Source organism: Cheilinus undulatus, linkage group 14 (assembly GCF_018320785.1).
Source record: "Cheilinus undulatus linkage group 14, ASM1832078v1, whole genome shotgun sequence".
Lineage (NCBI taxonomy): Eukaryota > Metazoa > Chordata > Actinopteri > Labriformes > Labridae > Cheilinus > Cheilinus undulatus.
The window spans coordinates 45,444,958-45,460,565 of NC_054878.1; the positions used below are offsets into that span (position 1 = coordinate 45,444,958).

Here is a 15,608-nt window from a genome sequence, read left to right on the forward strand (position 1 = left end):
TTTGTTTCACTGCTTTGAGTTCAACTGCAGAACAAAAGACAAAAAGGGAGGATAAAAACACACAAAAACACTGATTCAAACACCAAAAAAAGGCAATAAACTAGGCTTTCATGAGTATGTTGAACATTTGATTTGTCTGTAAGGTTGATTTTTTTTTTTTACTCACTTTCATTTTGGTCAATGAAACGATTGAAAAAAACATCAGGATTCATCCACTTTCTCTCCTGTTGATGCTTTTCCTCCAGCTTTTCACCCATGTAATTATTTTAAGTTTCTTATAATGCTGGTAAAAATGTAGGATGTTTATTTTTCTACTTGGTGCATCTTTTTGCTTCCATCAATCTCTTCCTGATTCAAACAAAGAAACAAACAGCTCCAAATGACTTTTCTGCTCCCTAAAATGTATTTTTATTTTCAGAAGAATCAAAGAGTAAAGAAGCATAACAAACTTTGAGGAGGAATTTGTTGATTTTTTTCACCTCAGCGGCTTCCTTTTTACCCAGAGATCTTAGAACCATGATGTCCAAGCGTCCTTCAGCGCATCAATAAAAACATAATGTTAAACTTTAGCTCTGAGCTGCTGAAAAATAATCAGCTGAAAGTTTGTCATCTTATTTCTTGTTCCTGGTCTGAACTCTCGACCTCGTTCCTTGCTCTTGTCTCGGTTTCTTCCTCGGCTCTCGCCCTTGCCCTTGTCCTGATCCTCGATGTCGTCTTAGGTTTTTCTGTGTTTCTCTTCCTCTTTCTTCTGGACTGATTCTCTGGTTTTAACTTCATCTTTGTCCACGGCATTTTAGTGGTCAGGACTCGCCTCTCGACACTCAGCACCTCCTCGTAAAGGAGCTCCGGCTTCACGTCCATCATGAAGCTGAAGAGCTGCAGCACCCAGACGAACATCCGTGGCAGCGTTGGCTCCACATCTGAGTAATGACTCAAACACTTCCTGTACAGAAAAAGAAGAAGAAGGGCTGTCATTGGTGGAGTAATGCTGATCTTGAATAGCACCTTCTTTTTATTTCTGGGGGGCTTCAGAGAACGTGATTGTTCAAGGACTGAGACATTTCACCATTTCATGAAAATATTAGCTCACTTTGAATTTGAAGGCACCAACATCTCAAAAAAGTAGGGACAGGGCCATTTTTACCATTGTGTCGCATTCCTACTTCTTTAAACAACAGCCTGTAAACATCTGAAGTGAGGAGACCAGTTACTGGGAGAGGAATGTTGTCCCATTCTTGTCTGATGTGGGATTCTAGCTGCTTAATAGTCCTGGTCTTCCTTGCTGGATTTTCCTTTTATGGTGCTTCAAATGTTTTCTATTGGTGAAAGGTCTGGACTGCAGGCAGACCAGTTCAGGTCATTCAAAATGAGCTATTATTTTTCATGAAATGGTAAAATGTCTCAGTTTCAACATCTGATATGTTGTTTATGGTCTATTATGAATAAAATATGGGTTTATGAGATTTGAAAATCAATGACTTACGTTTTTATTTACATTAAACAGTGCCCCAACTTTTTTGGAACTGGGGTTGTAATTTGGACCAAAATTCACAGTGAAGAGTGCAACAAAACCTTAAATCAACAGGTGCATCTGTCTAATTTAGGGTTAAAAATCACCGATTAGGATAGAGCATAAAAACAAAAAATAAGGCCTGGTTGGTTGTAAAAGTCAACCAAAGATTATATTATCATCATAATTTTTTTATAATTATTATATTTTCTATAATGAGAAATGGCTGAGGGGGTGACCCTGGTTTACAATGATGCAGAGTAAAAATATCTGCAAACCTGTAATAATAATTATAAAAGAAGATTTTTTTGTGGACTTGTTGGCCAAATTGAGCCTTAAATAAATCTAATGGCATGTTTTTAAAAGGAAATCTGACCAATGATCTTGGTTAATCCGAGTTTTTGCAGTGTCGGGTCTCAGATATGGGTTCAGTATAATAAAATACCAGTGTAAATCTGATTAGTCGTGTTTTTTCAGTCCCTTCTCTGCTGACGTACCAGTTGCACGGTCGGAGCGCAGGATGCCAGTATGACTGGTTTGAGAAGGTCGGCACGCCATCCTTCAGGGTCACAGCTCCGCCCAGCTTCATGTGGTGCATGCTGGGACCGTCGGCGCCGTCCTCGTCTCCCCAACAGAACGTGAAGCTGGATGGACCGACTGCCGGCTCTGCAACCACCGAACGGGATGAGAGCTTCTCAAAACAAATCTGGTACTGGTCAGCAACCCCTGCACACATGAATACAGATTTAGGGTAACGGCATAAAGATTTAAAAAACATACTTGTTCGATGACAACAGGCCTTAAAATGCTGAGTTTTAACAATCTGTAAGACGATTTATGAGCAAATAACTCCACACTAAAAGCAGAAACTCTTACTTTTCTTTTTTAGCACGATGTATTTTATGCTCTTGTCACAGTAAAAAGGTCTCTTTGACTTCCACTGTTTCCTGTAAATTAAGAGAGAAAGAAAATTATAAAACAAAAATTGGTGCTGGAGAGAGATTAGATATTTGGGTAGAGATAAATCAGAAGGTTTGTAAGAAGTCAATGCTCCTAGACGAGCGCCTGACAAGTTAACGGTCTTGATTTCCAGTTTGTAGTCTTCTTCAGTCCAGCCCAAAGTTCACTTAGTAAATCAGAGTCCCAGGACACACTGAGGTGCGTCCACACCGAGCATTAAGGATGGTATCTGAATGCTCTAAATCAGGGGTGTCAAACTCTAGGCCCGGGGGCCAAATCTGCTCCACGGTACAGTTAAAACTGGCCCGCCAGGTCATATCATATTTTTATTATAACTGGCCCACTTGTTTGAGGTCTGAAGATTCCCTCCAGTTTAAAAATGTAAACCTAACCCTGATGACTGAAAATATCCTTGTTCTGTCATAAACATAAGTAAAAAAGAAAATAATTAGATAAAAAGTCAGGAATCTGGGAAAATAAAATTCTGTTTTTTTTCATATTCTTGATTTTGCATCTCACAGTTATTACGCAAAGTCATAGTTTTGACTTTTTATTTTATATTTTGACCTTTTCAATTCACATTTTTTTCCTTTTATCTTGTGTTTTAACTTTTTACACCCTGAATTTTGAATTTCTAAGTAATATTTTCACCTTTAACTCACAATTTTGATTTATTTTTCTCACATTTTGACCTTTTAGCTCCTTACATTGACTTTTATCTCATAATTTGGTCTTTTGCATCCTCAATTTTAAATTTTAAGTAATATTTTGAACTGTAAAACTCAAAATTTTGATTTTTTCTCAGCTTTTGACATTTACAACTGATGATTTGGAAGTTTATCTTATATTTTGACCATTAAAACTCATTATTTCAAATTTTTATCTCACATTTTGGCCATTAAAAACCATGATTTAAGCTTTCTTTCTTGTTTATTTGCCTTTTGCCTAAATTCAGAATTGAGCCCCTGCTGTGATCAAGTTTGACATCTCTGCTCTAAACGCATCATTATCTCTGTCAAAGTCTGTTATAAAATGTCTCACCTGGCGATGTTTTGGTCCCTGGTTTCCCGAGCTCGGATCAGAGCGGGCTGTAGCAGTCGGAACCACCGCCTCATGCTGAACACGTTTCCTGATAAAAAGCAAAAACTTTATTGTTCCAATCAGGAAAAACATACATAGACAAGTAAAGCATCATAACAGGAAAATGTTCAAGGTTTGACTCATTTTAACTTGTAATTTCATCAGTTAAATGTTTTAAAACAGGGAGATGTTCTGAACGAAAACATGAAGAATGACAGGAGGGAGACGCTGACGAATGAGAGATCTGTGCAGGGTTGTCACGTGAGGGCAGTGGGGCAAAGCCTTTGGGACCCTTGCTGCCAGATGAAGAGGAAATTTCCGTGCAACAAGTGTCGATTAGGTAGGTCGAATCGTCTCCTCTAGGAGGACTCGCGAATGCCTGCAATATCAAGGGAGCTGGCTCAGCTGCCGCCACCGCCTCATCTGAAGTGAGGCACCCTGGCGTTGGCTAGACTAGTGGGTGCGTACATTTTACTCCTGGTGAGGTCATGCTGATGGACGCCACACTGAAGGAGTGGGGTTCTTGGTGACTTCAGTGCTGCCACTGGCACTGAAGAGAGGGCTACGAGGCATGTGTTGGTCCACATGGCCCTGGACAACGAGACGAAAGCTTCTCAATGCACCTGACCTGACAGCAGGGAGATGTGCAGCTCATACCCGCCTGGTATGAAAGCTGAGACGGTGCATAAAGAGTGGACATGAAGAAAAACATGCTACCAGTTTGTTCCAGTAGTTAAACAAACAGAAAAATAAAAGGATCAAATATGAGGAGGAGAGCTCACCAGATTTGTCCTTATCGCCCACATCATTCGATAAATCCCTAAAATACACATAAAAAAAAAAGTCAATAAAAAATAAACACAACAGATTTTTTTATGCAACTCAACTTCATGAGCCTGCAATCCAACCTTTATTTTAATGTGCTTAAAAGACGGCTAATACCCGTCACAATGATAAAAAAGGCACTAAAATACATCCAATCAGAGAAAGTCTATATTTATATGATTTATTTAATCCTTGAAATTCATCAGTTGACAAATCTATGTATCAAATAATCAGTTTGGATCAATTTACCACTCGGCGTGGTCATCCAGGCCGAAGAAAAGCTTCATGGTGATGATGACGAGGGCGGCAGCCTGCAGGTCGTACTTGGGCAAGACGCGACGAGACACAGGGTGGAACGTGTGGAGTTTTTCATCCGCCAAGCGGCCGTGCTCCATGAGCCTGCAGAGCCACGGGTGGAGCTCATCTGAGAGAGAAGGAAATAATCAATAATCAATACCACTGAAACGTCTGAGAGTTAATGCATTCATTAATCTAAGGCGAGGTAAACAGCGGTCAAAATCAGGTCAGCATAGGCCACTTTGGCATTTGAATGCATCAACCTCTGGCCTCCTGGTGGCCATCCTGCAGGCCAAGGTTATAATAGTTTGGGATTTTTCATTAGTTTTTCATTTTATTTCTTTTTCACTTTCTGTGTTCGATCTCAGTTTAGTTTTTATTAGTTTTAACTGCTGGTTTGTTAGTTTAGTTTTTATTTTGCAGTTTTTATTAGTTATTTATTAGTGTTAGTTTTTTATGGATAGATGTTGGGGCTGAGTGAGCATCATACATTTTTAAAAACATATTAAAACAGGCTACTCTTCACTTATTTTATTTATTTAAAGATGATGTTTGAATACAACTCCAGACTTAAAACTACCACTGTGTGAAGTCTGAACCAATCAGATCAGGCAATTTTACACTCTTAGTTTTAGTTAACTAAAATAACCTTGCTGCAGGCCCATGCCTTAAACCCTCCAGGTATGCTCTCAGCTGACCCCTCCACTACTCACAGGGCCGCCCCCCAGGTCTGATCCAGCCCAAGGTCCCAGTATGTGGCGAGCTGGCCCTGGAAAGCTCGCCAGACTTCTGTAGGAGTGCAGCTATCAGTACCAGAATTTAAACTTTGAAATCATACATTCAAAATGTAGCCTCTGCACACGGCACTAACTCTACTGACTGAGCCAAACGGCGCCCAAACTAATGATCGTTAAATCAAATTAAATAAAATAGCAAAGGAATCTAAAAAGTACACGACAGTACATTCAATGGTGTTATTAGTAGTGTTATTAGCATGATTAGTGGCGTTGTTACCAGGCAGATTAGCGTCGGTCAGGTAGCGCAGGCTGAGCAGGGCCGGGTGCAGCAAATTTTGACGGCTGACTGGAGGAAAAGCAGGAAGTTTGAGGAACAAAATGAGAGCCTGAGCCTCCTTGTGCAACTTCTGGTAAGATGGGATTTTCTGAGGAGAAAAACAAACACACATAAACAAATACTATCAGACTAATGTTAATCAGAGAGGAGAGTTTGAACAACCCTGGATTAGAGAATTAGATTATTGATCAGTGCACTGACAGCTGATTGGTTTCTCACCACGACTCTGAAGAACATTGCGTCTTTTCCTTCAACCTTCATCTCTTCAGGAAGGACCTCATGAGCGTTGACGTACGGGATATGACCTTCATTCACCAACCTGAAACCAAACACACCGTACTGCTCCAGGAGATTCCAAAATTTTCAAAGACTTTCTAGGACTTAAAGGTGCAGTGTGTAATATTTCGCCTATTAGCATTTAGCAAAACAAGCTTGGTTAAAATGAAACATAACATTTATAAGTAGATTGATCTAAATTAGTGTTGACATCTGATAACACATTTTTTAAATTTATGTTTTAAATTAACTCAGAATAAGCCTTGTATTCATACATAGGGAGGGTCCCCTCCAAGGAAGCTGCCATCTTGGATTTTTGCATTTTGCCTGTTTCTATGGCACCATAGAAGGAACCAAATAACAGTTAAGCATGTATTGATTTTAAAACTTCACTGGTTCCCACAGTTATCACCAGAGAAATGATCATCACACTCCAGAATTGACTGTTAGATGTTGATAGTCCCATTTTTACACACTGTACCTTTAAAGGGGACATATTATGCAAAAATCTCGTTTTCAGGATTTTCTAACAAAAAAATGTGCCCCTGACCTGTCCACAATCCCCTCAAGTACCAGAAAAATCTACCCCCCCCCCCTCTAGAAAATGTGTGCTGAAACAAGCCATTCTCAGATTTTCCCCTCATGATGTCATGTGAGGAGTAAGCCCCGCCCCCTGGTTAAGTTGGCCCTCCCTGCTTGAAATACAGTTCTGCCCTTCTCTCCTGATCCTCCTCTCGGCTGAGAGGAGGATCCAGCAAGCTACACATCCACATCCAGCAAGCTACATCCCTTTCCTGAGAGGGGTGTGGCCAGGGGAGGAGTCAGACTGCTCATTAACATTTAAAGCCACAGACACAGAAACAGCTCGTGCTGGGGCAGGGCTGAAACAGAGGGGTTTTTAGACATGCAGAAATCCAATATTGGAGTGTTTTTTAAGCAACAAAAGACACAGGCATGTTTTGGGGACCTCTAAAACCAATATAAACTTGCCTTAAAAGGGTCAAATATGTGACCTTTAACTAGAAAGGATCCATAAATCCAGCAAACACAGATTTTTCTCCATTTGGATTCTTTATGAAACACCTTTAAAACAGAAGGCAAGAAAGTGTTTTTTGATTACCTTAGCAGGTCACTGAGCGTCAGCGGCTCGCAGCTCCAGGTGAGTGCGATGTGGATCAGAGCCAGAGTCTTCCTCATGCTCATCAGACCGGGGCCCCGTCGGTAGGAGGCGGCGTCCACTGAGCCCGAAGCCATCGTCCATTCACTACAGCTCTCTGCGAACAAGAAGGAGAAAGCCACTGACAGTGTTTTCATGCAGAAAAAGAAGGGAGTGAGTTTTGAAAAGAAATAAATGAGGAAAATTAGAGATGGCTAAAAAAATTATGTTTGAGGAAGTAAATTAATGCATTAAGTAAAGTTGTTAATCAAAAATCTACAAGCCTGATCTTTTTCTGCAGAACAAAAAATTAACTATATTTAGGATTCTAAAGCCAAAACTTCTCAGAGTATAAACAAAATGTATTAATTTTCTTATTTACAACAGATAAAATTCACTTTCAGCAAAACAGTCTCAACAAGAGTCCATGTAAAATGTAAAATAAAGACACCACAACAAGCTCACACAGCTGCACTCCATTAAAAACAACAAATTCATTTCCTAAATTTGAAGTTTTTGGCTTTTAAAAACGATTCTAACAACATAAACTAAAACTCTTCTTTAAAGTGAAAGATAAAAGCTTTATCTGCAGCTTTAAAATATTCAGAACACCAAATCGTAGATCTGTTTTGAACAACTCTTTTAGCTAGGACTGTCACGTGTGTTGAGCGTACCTGCGTTGGATCCGGCGGTGCTTGGCAGAGTCGTCTCTCCGTCGGTCTCGCTGGCCGACACCATGACAGACTCGGTGGCACTTTCTGAGTCCGAACCTGGGCGTCTCTGAAGACAGAGAGAATTTACAACAACAAATGGGTTGTGCTGCTGTTCCGGTCCAAATTTAACACATTCTTATTTCATTTGTGTCCTAGAGGCCGGAGCAAGCTACACTTTCTTTACTGGGTGAGCCTAATGAGCCTACACAACCTTTTTTCTTTTGCAATGGCGCCAGGAACGCAAAACAAAAATCTTACCCTGTCTCAGACAAATCATAGACAAAGATAACCTGAGTACATACAAAAGTCAGTTTTTAAATGATGATTTCATTTATTAAGGGAAAAAGACACCCAAACCTACCTGCCCCTATGCTAAAAAAGCCATTCCCCCCCTTGTTCAATCATGAATTATTCTAATTAACCACAGTTTTTGGAAAGCTGAGTCCAATTTCACTATCCACACCCAGGCCTGATTACTGCCAGACCTGTCAGATCCAGAAACCCCTGTAACAAAACCTGTCTGACAAAGTGAAATAGACTAAAAGATCTCCAACACATCATGGAACCATCTAAAGAAATTCAAGAACAGATGAGAAACAAAGTCACTGACATCTATCAGTCTGAAATGGTTAAAAAGACATGTCTAAGGCTTTGAGACCAGTGAGCCACAGTGAGAGCCGTTACCCACAAATGGAGAAAACTTGAAACAGTGGTGAACCTTCCTAGGAGCGGCCAGCCTACCAATATGACTCATCCAGGAGGTCCCAGAAGAACCCAGAACAACATCTGAAGACCTGCAGGCCTCCCTGACTCAGTTAAGGTCAGAGTTCATGATTCAACAATCAGAAAGAGACTGGGCAACAATGGCATCATGGGAGAGTTCCAAGGCCAAAACCACTGCTGACCAGAAAGGCACAAAGGCTCACATTTGACTAAAATCATCCTGACGATAAGAAGAGAGGGCCAAAATTCCCACAGTCGGACATTAATACGAGACATATTTTAATCACCCTAATTACAGAGGAAATACTCCATTTTAGCCAGATTTGACCAGATTGTGTCACCACTGCCCATAGGCAAAAATCAGGCCTGAATATGAACAAACACTTTTACAGTGTGATATAATCAATTTACTCGTAATTTGGCAGACAGGTAAATGAAGACACTTTTATTCTAGAAGACAGAAGTATCTTTATGTGCTTTATGAACTGACCATTTGGAACTGGGCGCTCCTCACTGGTGTGTGCGTGTATGCCTGCTCGGTCTTCTGAAGGTAGAGTCTCCACAGCTCACAGAGCAAGCCATCCTGCACACACATGCACACAGATGTTAGACGCAGAGCTCTGGCCTCTCGCCGTCACTTTCAGCAGAGGAAAAATCAAACCTTGAATTCTGCTGGGACTCCCAGTCGCAGCAGAGCGTCGGCTTGTTTCATCAGGATGAACTGGAAACCTTCACAGATCATCCACAGACGCCCTCGCTCTGAAAACACCAACATCAGCTGGTCAAAACTTAGACAACAATTTAATGTACAGCTCAGACTTTATTATTCATGTTTAGTCCTATAAAGCCAAAGTAGCTGCATCTGATACACATCTTTAGTCGTCTGCATCCTGTGAGAGATGCTTTTTACCCCTGAAAATCCTGGTGAACAAAATCTGATTCGTACTGCAACATAGGAAACCTGTAGACCGTCATAGAGCCACAAAAAAACTGAGAGCCAGTCACCTAATGTAAAAACATTCAAACAGGCCTTCTGAGCACACTCCAGTTTCAGTTCTTAAAGCACAATTTAAAGTTAAAGGAATAAGAAATGAACGAAGAAAAATTTTGCCAATGTTTAGCGTGGATATAGACAGATATTTACAGCCAATAGACAGATACTTACCGTTAACATAAACCAAAATTTAGAGATAATATAGGGAAATATTTACATCTAATATTGGCCAATATTCCCAGCCGATATAGGCCTAAGTTTAGAGCTGGGCTGATATTTACAGCCAATACAGGCTGAAAGTTGAGGCTATTATAGGGTGGTACTTACAGCTGATACAGGGTAATAGAAATAGTTGATATAGGATGATATTCAAAGTCAATATGGATATTTACAGCCAATTCATTCCCGTATCTTCAGTGGATATATATTAAATGTAGGCTGATATTTAAAGCCTATGTGGGCCAACGTTTACAACTGATAGACATTCAAAGTCGATACAGGGCAAAATTTACAGCTGATATTAGCTCGTTTTAAAGCTGATATAGACCGATATTTTCAGCAAATGTAGACATGTTTACAGCCAATATAGGCAAAAATTTAAAGAATATACAGGCCCTTCTTTACAGCAGATACAGGCTGGTATTTAGAGCCAGGATAGGCTAATGTTTACAAGCGAATTAACAGGTATTTGCTGAAACCGGGCAGAAATTTAAAGCAGAGTAAATAATAAAAATGTAAGCTGATATTTACAGCAGATATAGACCAATGTTTACAGCCGATATAGACTGATATTTTCTGCCACTATGGGCTGAAATTTAGAGAATATATATATATACTGATATCTACAGCAGATATAGAGCAATGTTTAAAGCCGTACAGACAGATATGTACAGCCAATATAGGCCAAAAGTTAAGGCTGATGTAGGCTGATATTAAGAACTGATACAGGCTTGTTTTTAAAGCTGGTATAGGCCAAATTTTACAGCTTATATAGAGTGGTATTCAAAGTCAATACAGATGTTTACAGCCAATATTGACAGCGGTTATAGGCTGAAATTCACAGCCAGTATAAGCTTACATTTACAGCTGGTACATGCCATATTTACAGCTGATATGGACTGATATCCAGACCTCATTTCCTAACTTCCAAGGGATTCAAAAACTGACCGCCTCTCTTGGTTCTGCTTCCTCTGCCGATGGTGGAGATCCTGGATGAGCCAGGAGTGAGGGTTGGATCAACGACCTCTCTGGTTCTCTGAGGATGAAGAGAAATGTTCACATGGTAAACCAAACAACACTGCCATCTGCTGACAGAGAGTGGTACTGCAGCCAGAGCAGAACAAAAACTGGGTGTGTTAAAAGCTTAAAAGTGAGACAAAGGCTAGAGCTTGTTGTAGGTTTCTATTTCAGCTTTTACCAAAAATATTTATAAATGTGATCAAACTAAAAGTTTTAACTCCGGGCACATAAAAGGCAAAAATATGTGCATTATATTCTTTTCTCTGCGAGCTAGACTATGAACCAAACGACAATTTGGCTCAAAACTAAAATTCTGATCTCCTTTGAGAACTAAAAACAAGAGGGGAACTTTAAGGACTTCTGGGCCCTTAAATAAAAGCAAAACTACAAAGATCTACTGCAGCTGACCTTTCCAGAGAGAGAGAGCTCAGCATACTCAGCTTTTCTTTAACCATGTTTACATTTAATATTATCATCTGTTTGGACATTTGGATACCAAGGGACAACACTTTAGTTCAATTAGCTTGGAGCTAAGAGGCTAGTGGTGCCTCTTTAACAGCTTTTCTCCCTTGTGTTGTCATAAACACAATTTTAAAGGACGCACTTACGCACTGTTTAAGTAATAATTCTTGTCAGATGACAAGAGCTAGCTCCTTCTGCGACTGAAAGGAAACTGTTTCGTTTGATTATTTTTGTTATGGATTTACAGACACAAAAAGGGCCAAATGTTAGCAAATGAAGGGCTATATGGGAGCTGAAACTGGCTCTTATTACAGAGCTAAGACAAATAATCCAGATCTCTAACAAAAGCCACAGTTCCTGTCACTCTGAGTGAGGCTGGACAGACATGAATAAAGCTCTTTTTTTTTAAATTTTGGTCAAATGATGGAAAAAAAAAAAAAAAACTTAAAAGGGGTCCAATTTTTGTTGTTTTTCCCCCCCAATCCCATTATGTTGTTTTTTTCCCATTTAATTGAATACTTGAGGAAAAGGAAATCATGTCACCCATTGGGAAATGGGAGCATTTCAAAATAAAAGCTTCCATGTCAAAACAAGAGCCATCAATTGTGTTTTACAGTATGATAATAGGCCAAATTACTCTATAAACAATGTATGATAAATAATTTAAATTGTAAACATAGTGGTGATTTAATGGACTGTAATTTTATTACCTTTTATTATCTTTTAGTCTCATTTAAGGTCCATACATAGCAGGCCTTTTACAGCATGTTTGAACCTGTCCGGTGTCAGGTTCACACCAACTCTAACTGCCATACATACATACAATACTGTTATCATACTATAATACTAAAACTCATGGAGGCTTTTATTTTGAAATGCTCACCTTTCCCAGCGGGTCACATGATTTCCTTTCCTCAAGTATTTCATTAAATTAAGAAAACAAAATAACGGAATTGGGGGAAAAAAAGGACCCCTCCCCCACTTTTTTTGAGTGTTATTTCCATTTTCTGTCAAAAACGGAATAACAACAGTTTCTCTCGATTTTTGAGTCTGGTTTAAACCAGGAAGTGGATCTGCCAGAAAATACACAGACTGTAAAAGGCCTGACTTTACTGGCTATTTAAGAAAATCAAAGTTAAATTAGTTCTGGGAAAAAAATAAAGATTCTATATGAGCTTATTCCTTAAGAATAACCTGCCATGCCAACTATTTTTAGGGTAGCTGGACCAAGTTTTACAAAGTTATTCTCCAGATGCTTTGTCCTTGGCGTTTTTTACCTTTGGTAATGATCGCTGAAATAAAAGTGTAAATTTGACACAACGTAAAAAGATGAAATGAGATGACAGAGGCACACCTTGCTTTATGGTACAGCCCTCACCTGTTTTTGTTGGGGGTTTTTTTTCACTTACCTCAATGACATTGTGACAGGACTTGCAGTAGAAACGACCCTCGTCTGAAATTCCCCAATTGACTGCTGAACACTGAGCACAGGGCTCAGTAAACTCGGCCTGCAGGAGCAAAACAAACAAGTTTATTGATAATGCACCATTTATACAAAAAACAATTTAAACGCTTTATGGTATTAAAAAACGGCACGTTCAGACAGGAAGATTGAGCTGCAACGACATCTTTCCTTTTGTTAGTTACTCCAAACAAATCTGATTCTTAAGGAGGGTGTGCTTTTATAATGAACACATTTAAATGATCCTATTAGAGTGCTTAATTAAGGTAATTAGCATTTAGCCTAGCTTGTTTTTTAAAAACCCTTCAAGTTACAGCAGAATAACCACAGTATACAACTGTCAGAGCAGTTCAGGTAGAGATTAGAAACACGATCATACTACTATATCAAACAAACCAGTATTAATTTAACATTAAAGCAGCTTTATGTTCACCTCTGAGCAGTAATCACTCACCTGGCCAGGACATCATTCATAAATAACAATTACCTGTGCTTAGAAAATATGTTAATTAAATAAATAACCTAATTAATAAACATTTTAAACTTAATTTAAAGACCTTATCAATCGTGATTTCTTTTCACATATATTATTTTTGTATTCTCATTGTTTGTCTCTGTGTTAACTTTTACTTTAAAGGGGCCACTCTATAAGGCAGTGTGGATTGTCTTTCACTTCTCCTGCCCATTTATTTACTAACGTTTTTCCTTTCACATTTAATGTCCCAAACTTATTCTCTTACTAATTTAAAAATACAATTATTAAATTAATTATATAACATGTCAAATTGGGTATGTGTGGCAATTCAAAAGCTAGATTTACATGTCAACGCTATTAAAATACCCTCAGCTCATGATGAGGAAATATGAGCTGGTTGTTAGGTTTTTAATTGGGATATTAAAAAACATAAAAGTGTGTTTAATGTAAGCTGTTATTGGTCAAAACACTAAACTCGAGCACAAATTACTAGGAGCTTGACTTACACTGATGTTACGGTTTAAAGGGTGGCCGTGTTATCTTGTGACTTTCAACCGCGGTTTTCGTAGTTTCAAAAGCTGATCCTAAGTGCTCAAACATAACAAATGCTTATTTTTTTAGCCTTTTAAAACACCACTTATGAGAACTGCGGCGTTATTATAAATGAGAAGCTCAAGAGAAACGCATCTGTTAATATACTTTACACCCTAAACATCTACGACAACCGCAGATACGTTCGGCACAAAGTCACCAGTTAACACGGTCACTTGTTTGGACACAACACCAACTAGCTAATGCCAAGCGTACCCTCGTCAGTAGCCACACCTTCGAACCGTTAGCTAACACCTTAATAAGAGTAACAGCTGTTTAACTGAAATTACCGTGTGTTCGTCGTCCATTTCCCCCGACAGAAACACGGCTTAGTCAGTCAGGTTTAGTTATTAGCTGTAGCTCATCCACATGTGGAGAGTTTGTTTGGGGTGTCCTTCTTCTTCTGCTATTATTAAATGTAGTCAGAACTCTGCTGCCCCCTACAGAAAAGATACTCAGCATTCACGTGCTGTTGTGCTAGTCGAATCTGTCTTTGTCAAATAAAAGATATTTGATAATCTGAAATATTTAAGAAGGAAAATATGCAGGAAATAAAGACATGAAAGAAAAGAAAGCAGGAAGAGGGAAAACACTTTTTCATGGTACTCTGTGTGTTTTTGGATCAATAAAATTACCATTTAAAATGTGTCTTTTCACATTTATTTTGGGGGGAGTATTTTTTTTTTTTTATTAGTTGCAAATATCTCCACTTGTATAAATGTTCTCAGTTTTATTTTATAGCTGCCTCTAACGTGTCACATGAACTCTACTTGAATATGTATTTCATTGCCTTTATTCATTTCCTTATTTTTGCCGTACGTGTTTAAACTCTGAGGTAAACTTTATTATTTCCCTATCAGTGTTTTTTTTTCCACGTCGTTTTCTGCTTGATTGTCAGTAAAGCGGATCTGGGTGAGATCAGATGTTATAAATAGAGCTGACAGATGTCCGTTTTTCTCTTATGTAACATGAACGCACCCTAGTTCTCTTTGATCTACGTCACTTTTGTGTTCGTTCTGCTGCTCTGATGCTGTTTGACACCCAACACTGTAAAAAATAAAGTTTCTAAAACTGTTTTTTTTCTTCTCTAAGTTTTTTGGATTCCAGCGTGTTTGAATGTTCTGTAAAGTTAAAGACAATAGGAGCGAGACATGAAGCCGGATTTTCAAAATAAAACTGCAAGCGAAAATGGTTCTATTGGCACTATCTGATTGTGCTGGGGCATTAGCATTTTTTAAGAAATTGAATAAAGAGCAGCGAAGAATTTAAAAATATTAAAAACTTGTGCTTTTCAGTGACCTTAAACACCTGTTTGTGTTGGACAGGCCAAAACACAATCATAATTTATGATATAAATCATACTGCTAATAATAACCTAATGCTTTACAGTGCAACAAGACTGATATCTGTGAGATGGGGCCCCCTCTGGGAGGTTTTCTACTGTCAATGCAAAATTTGCACATTTTTAGCTACTGCTGTGTTTAGAAAATTGTCAGCCCTAGGGCACCCTACTTACCAGGGGCCCGAGTAGTTGTTTTCTGTCTGCTGACAAGCAGCACCAGTGCTGACTACTACTATTACCAGGGGTGTAGCACAGGGGGGCAAAAAGGGTACCTGGGTCCACATTAGGGAGGGGCCCTTGAGAAGCCTGCAATGAAAAGTGTGTTTTCATTTATTTTTTTCTTAGTAATTAGTGTCATTATCGAATCAAAAGAAACTAAAGGAATCAGTCAACAGACTGAAGTTTGTTTCAAATAGAGTAAAATACAAT

General features: G+C 38.9%; 1 protein-coding gene across 1 annotated transcript; it reads right to left on the reverse strand.

Annotated features, from left to right (window-relative positions):
- Nucleotides 1-380: 380 nt before the first annotated feature.
- On the reverse strand, nt 381-14,251 carry taf1b (TATA box binding protein (Tbp)-associated factor, RNA polymerase I, B). Its single transcript, XM_041805314.1, has 15 exons — nt 14,128-14,251; nt 12,719-12,817; nt 10,776-10,863; nt 9,276-9,373; nt 9,105-9,197; nt 7,853-7,958; nt 7,143-7,296; nt 5,966-6,065; nt 5,687-5,834; nt 4,625-4,799; nt 4,333-4,370; nt 3,512-3,599; nt 2,387-2,457; nt 2,008-2,236; nt 381-943 (listed from the first exon to the last, which is right to left on the reverse strand). Exons 1-15 carry the CDS (start codon nt 14,143-14,145, stop codon nt 607-609), a joined length of 1,842 nt encoding a protein of 613 aa, XP_041661248.1. The 5' UTR covers nt 14,146-14,251; the 3' UTR covers nt 381-606.
- Nucleotides 14,252-15,608: the final 1,357 nt, after the last annotated feature.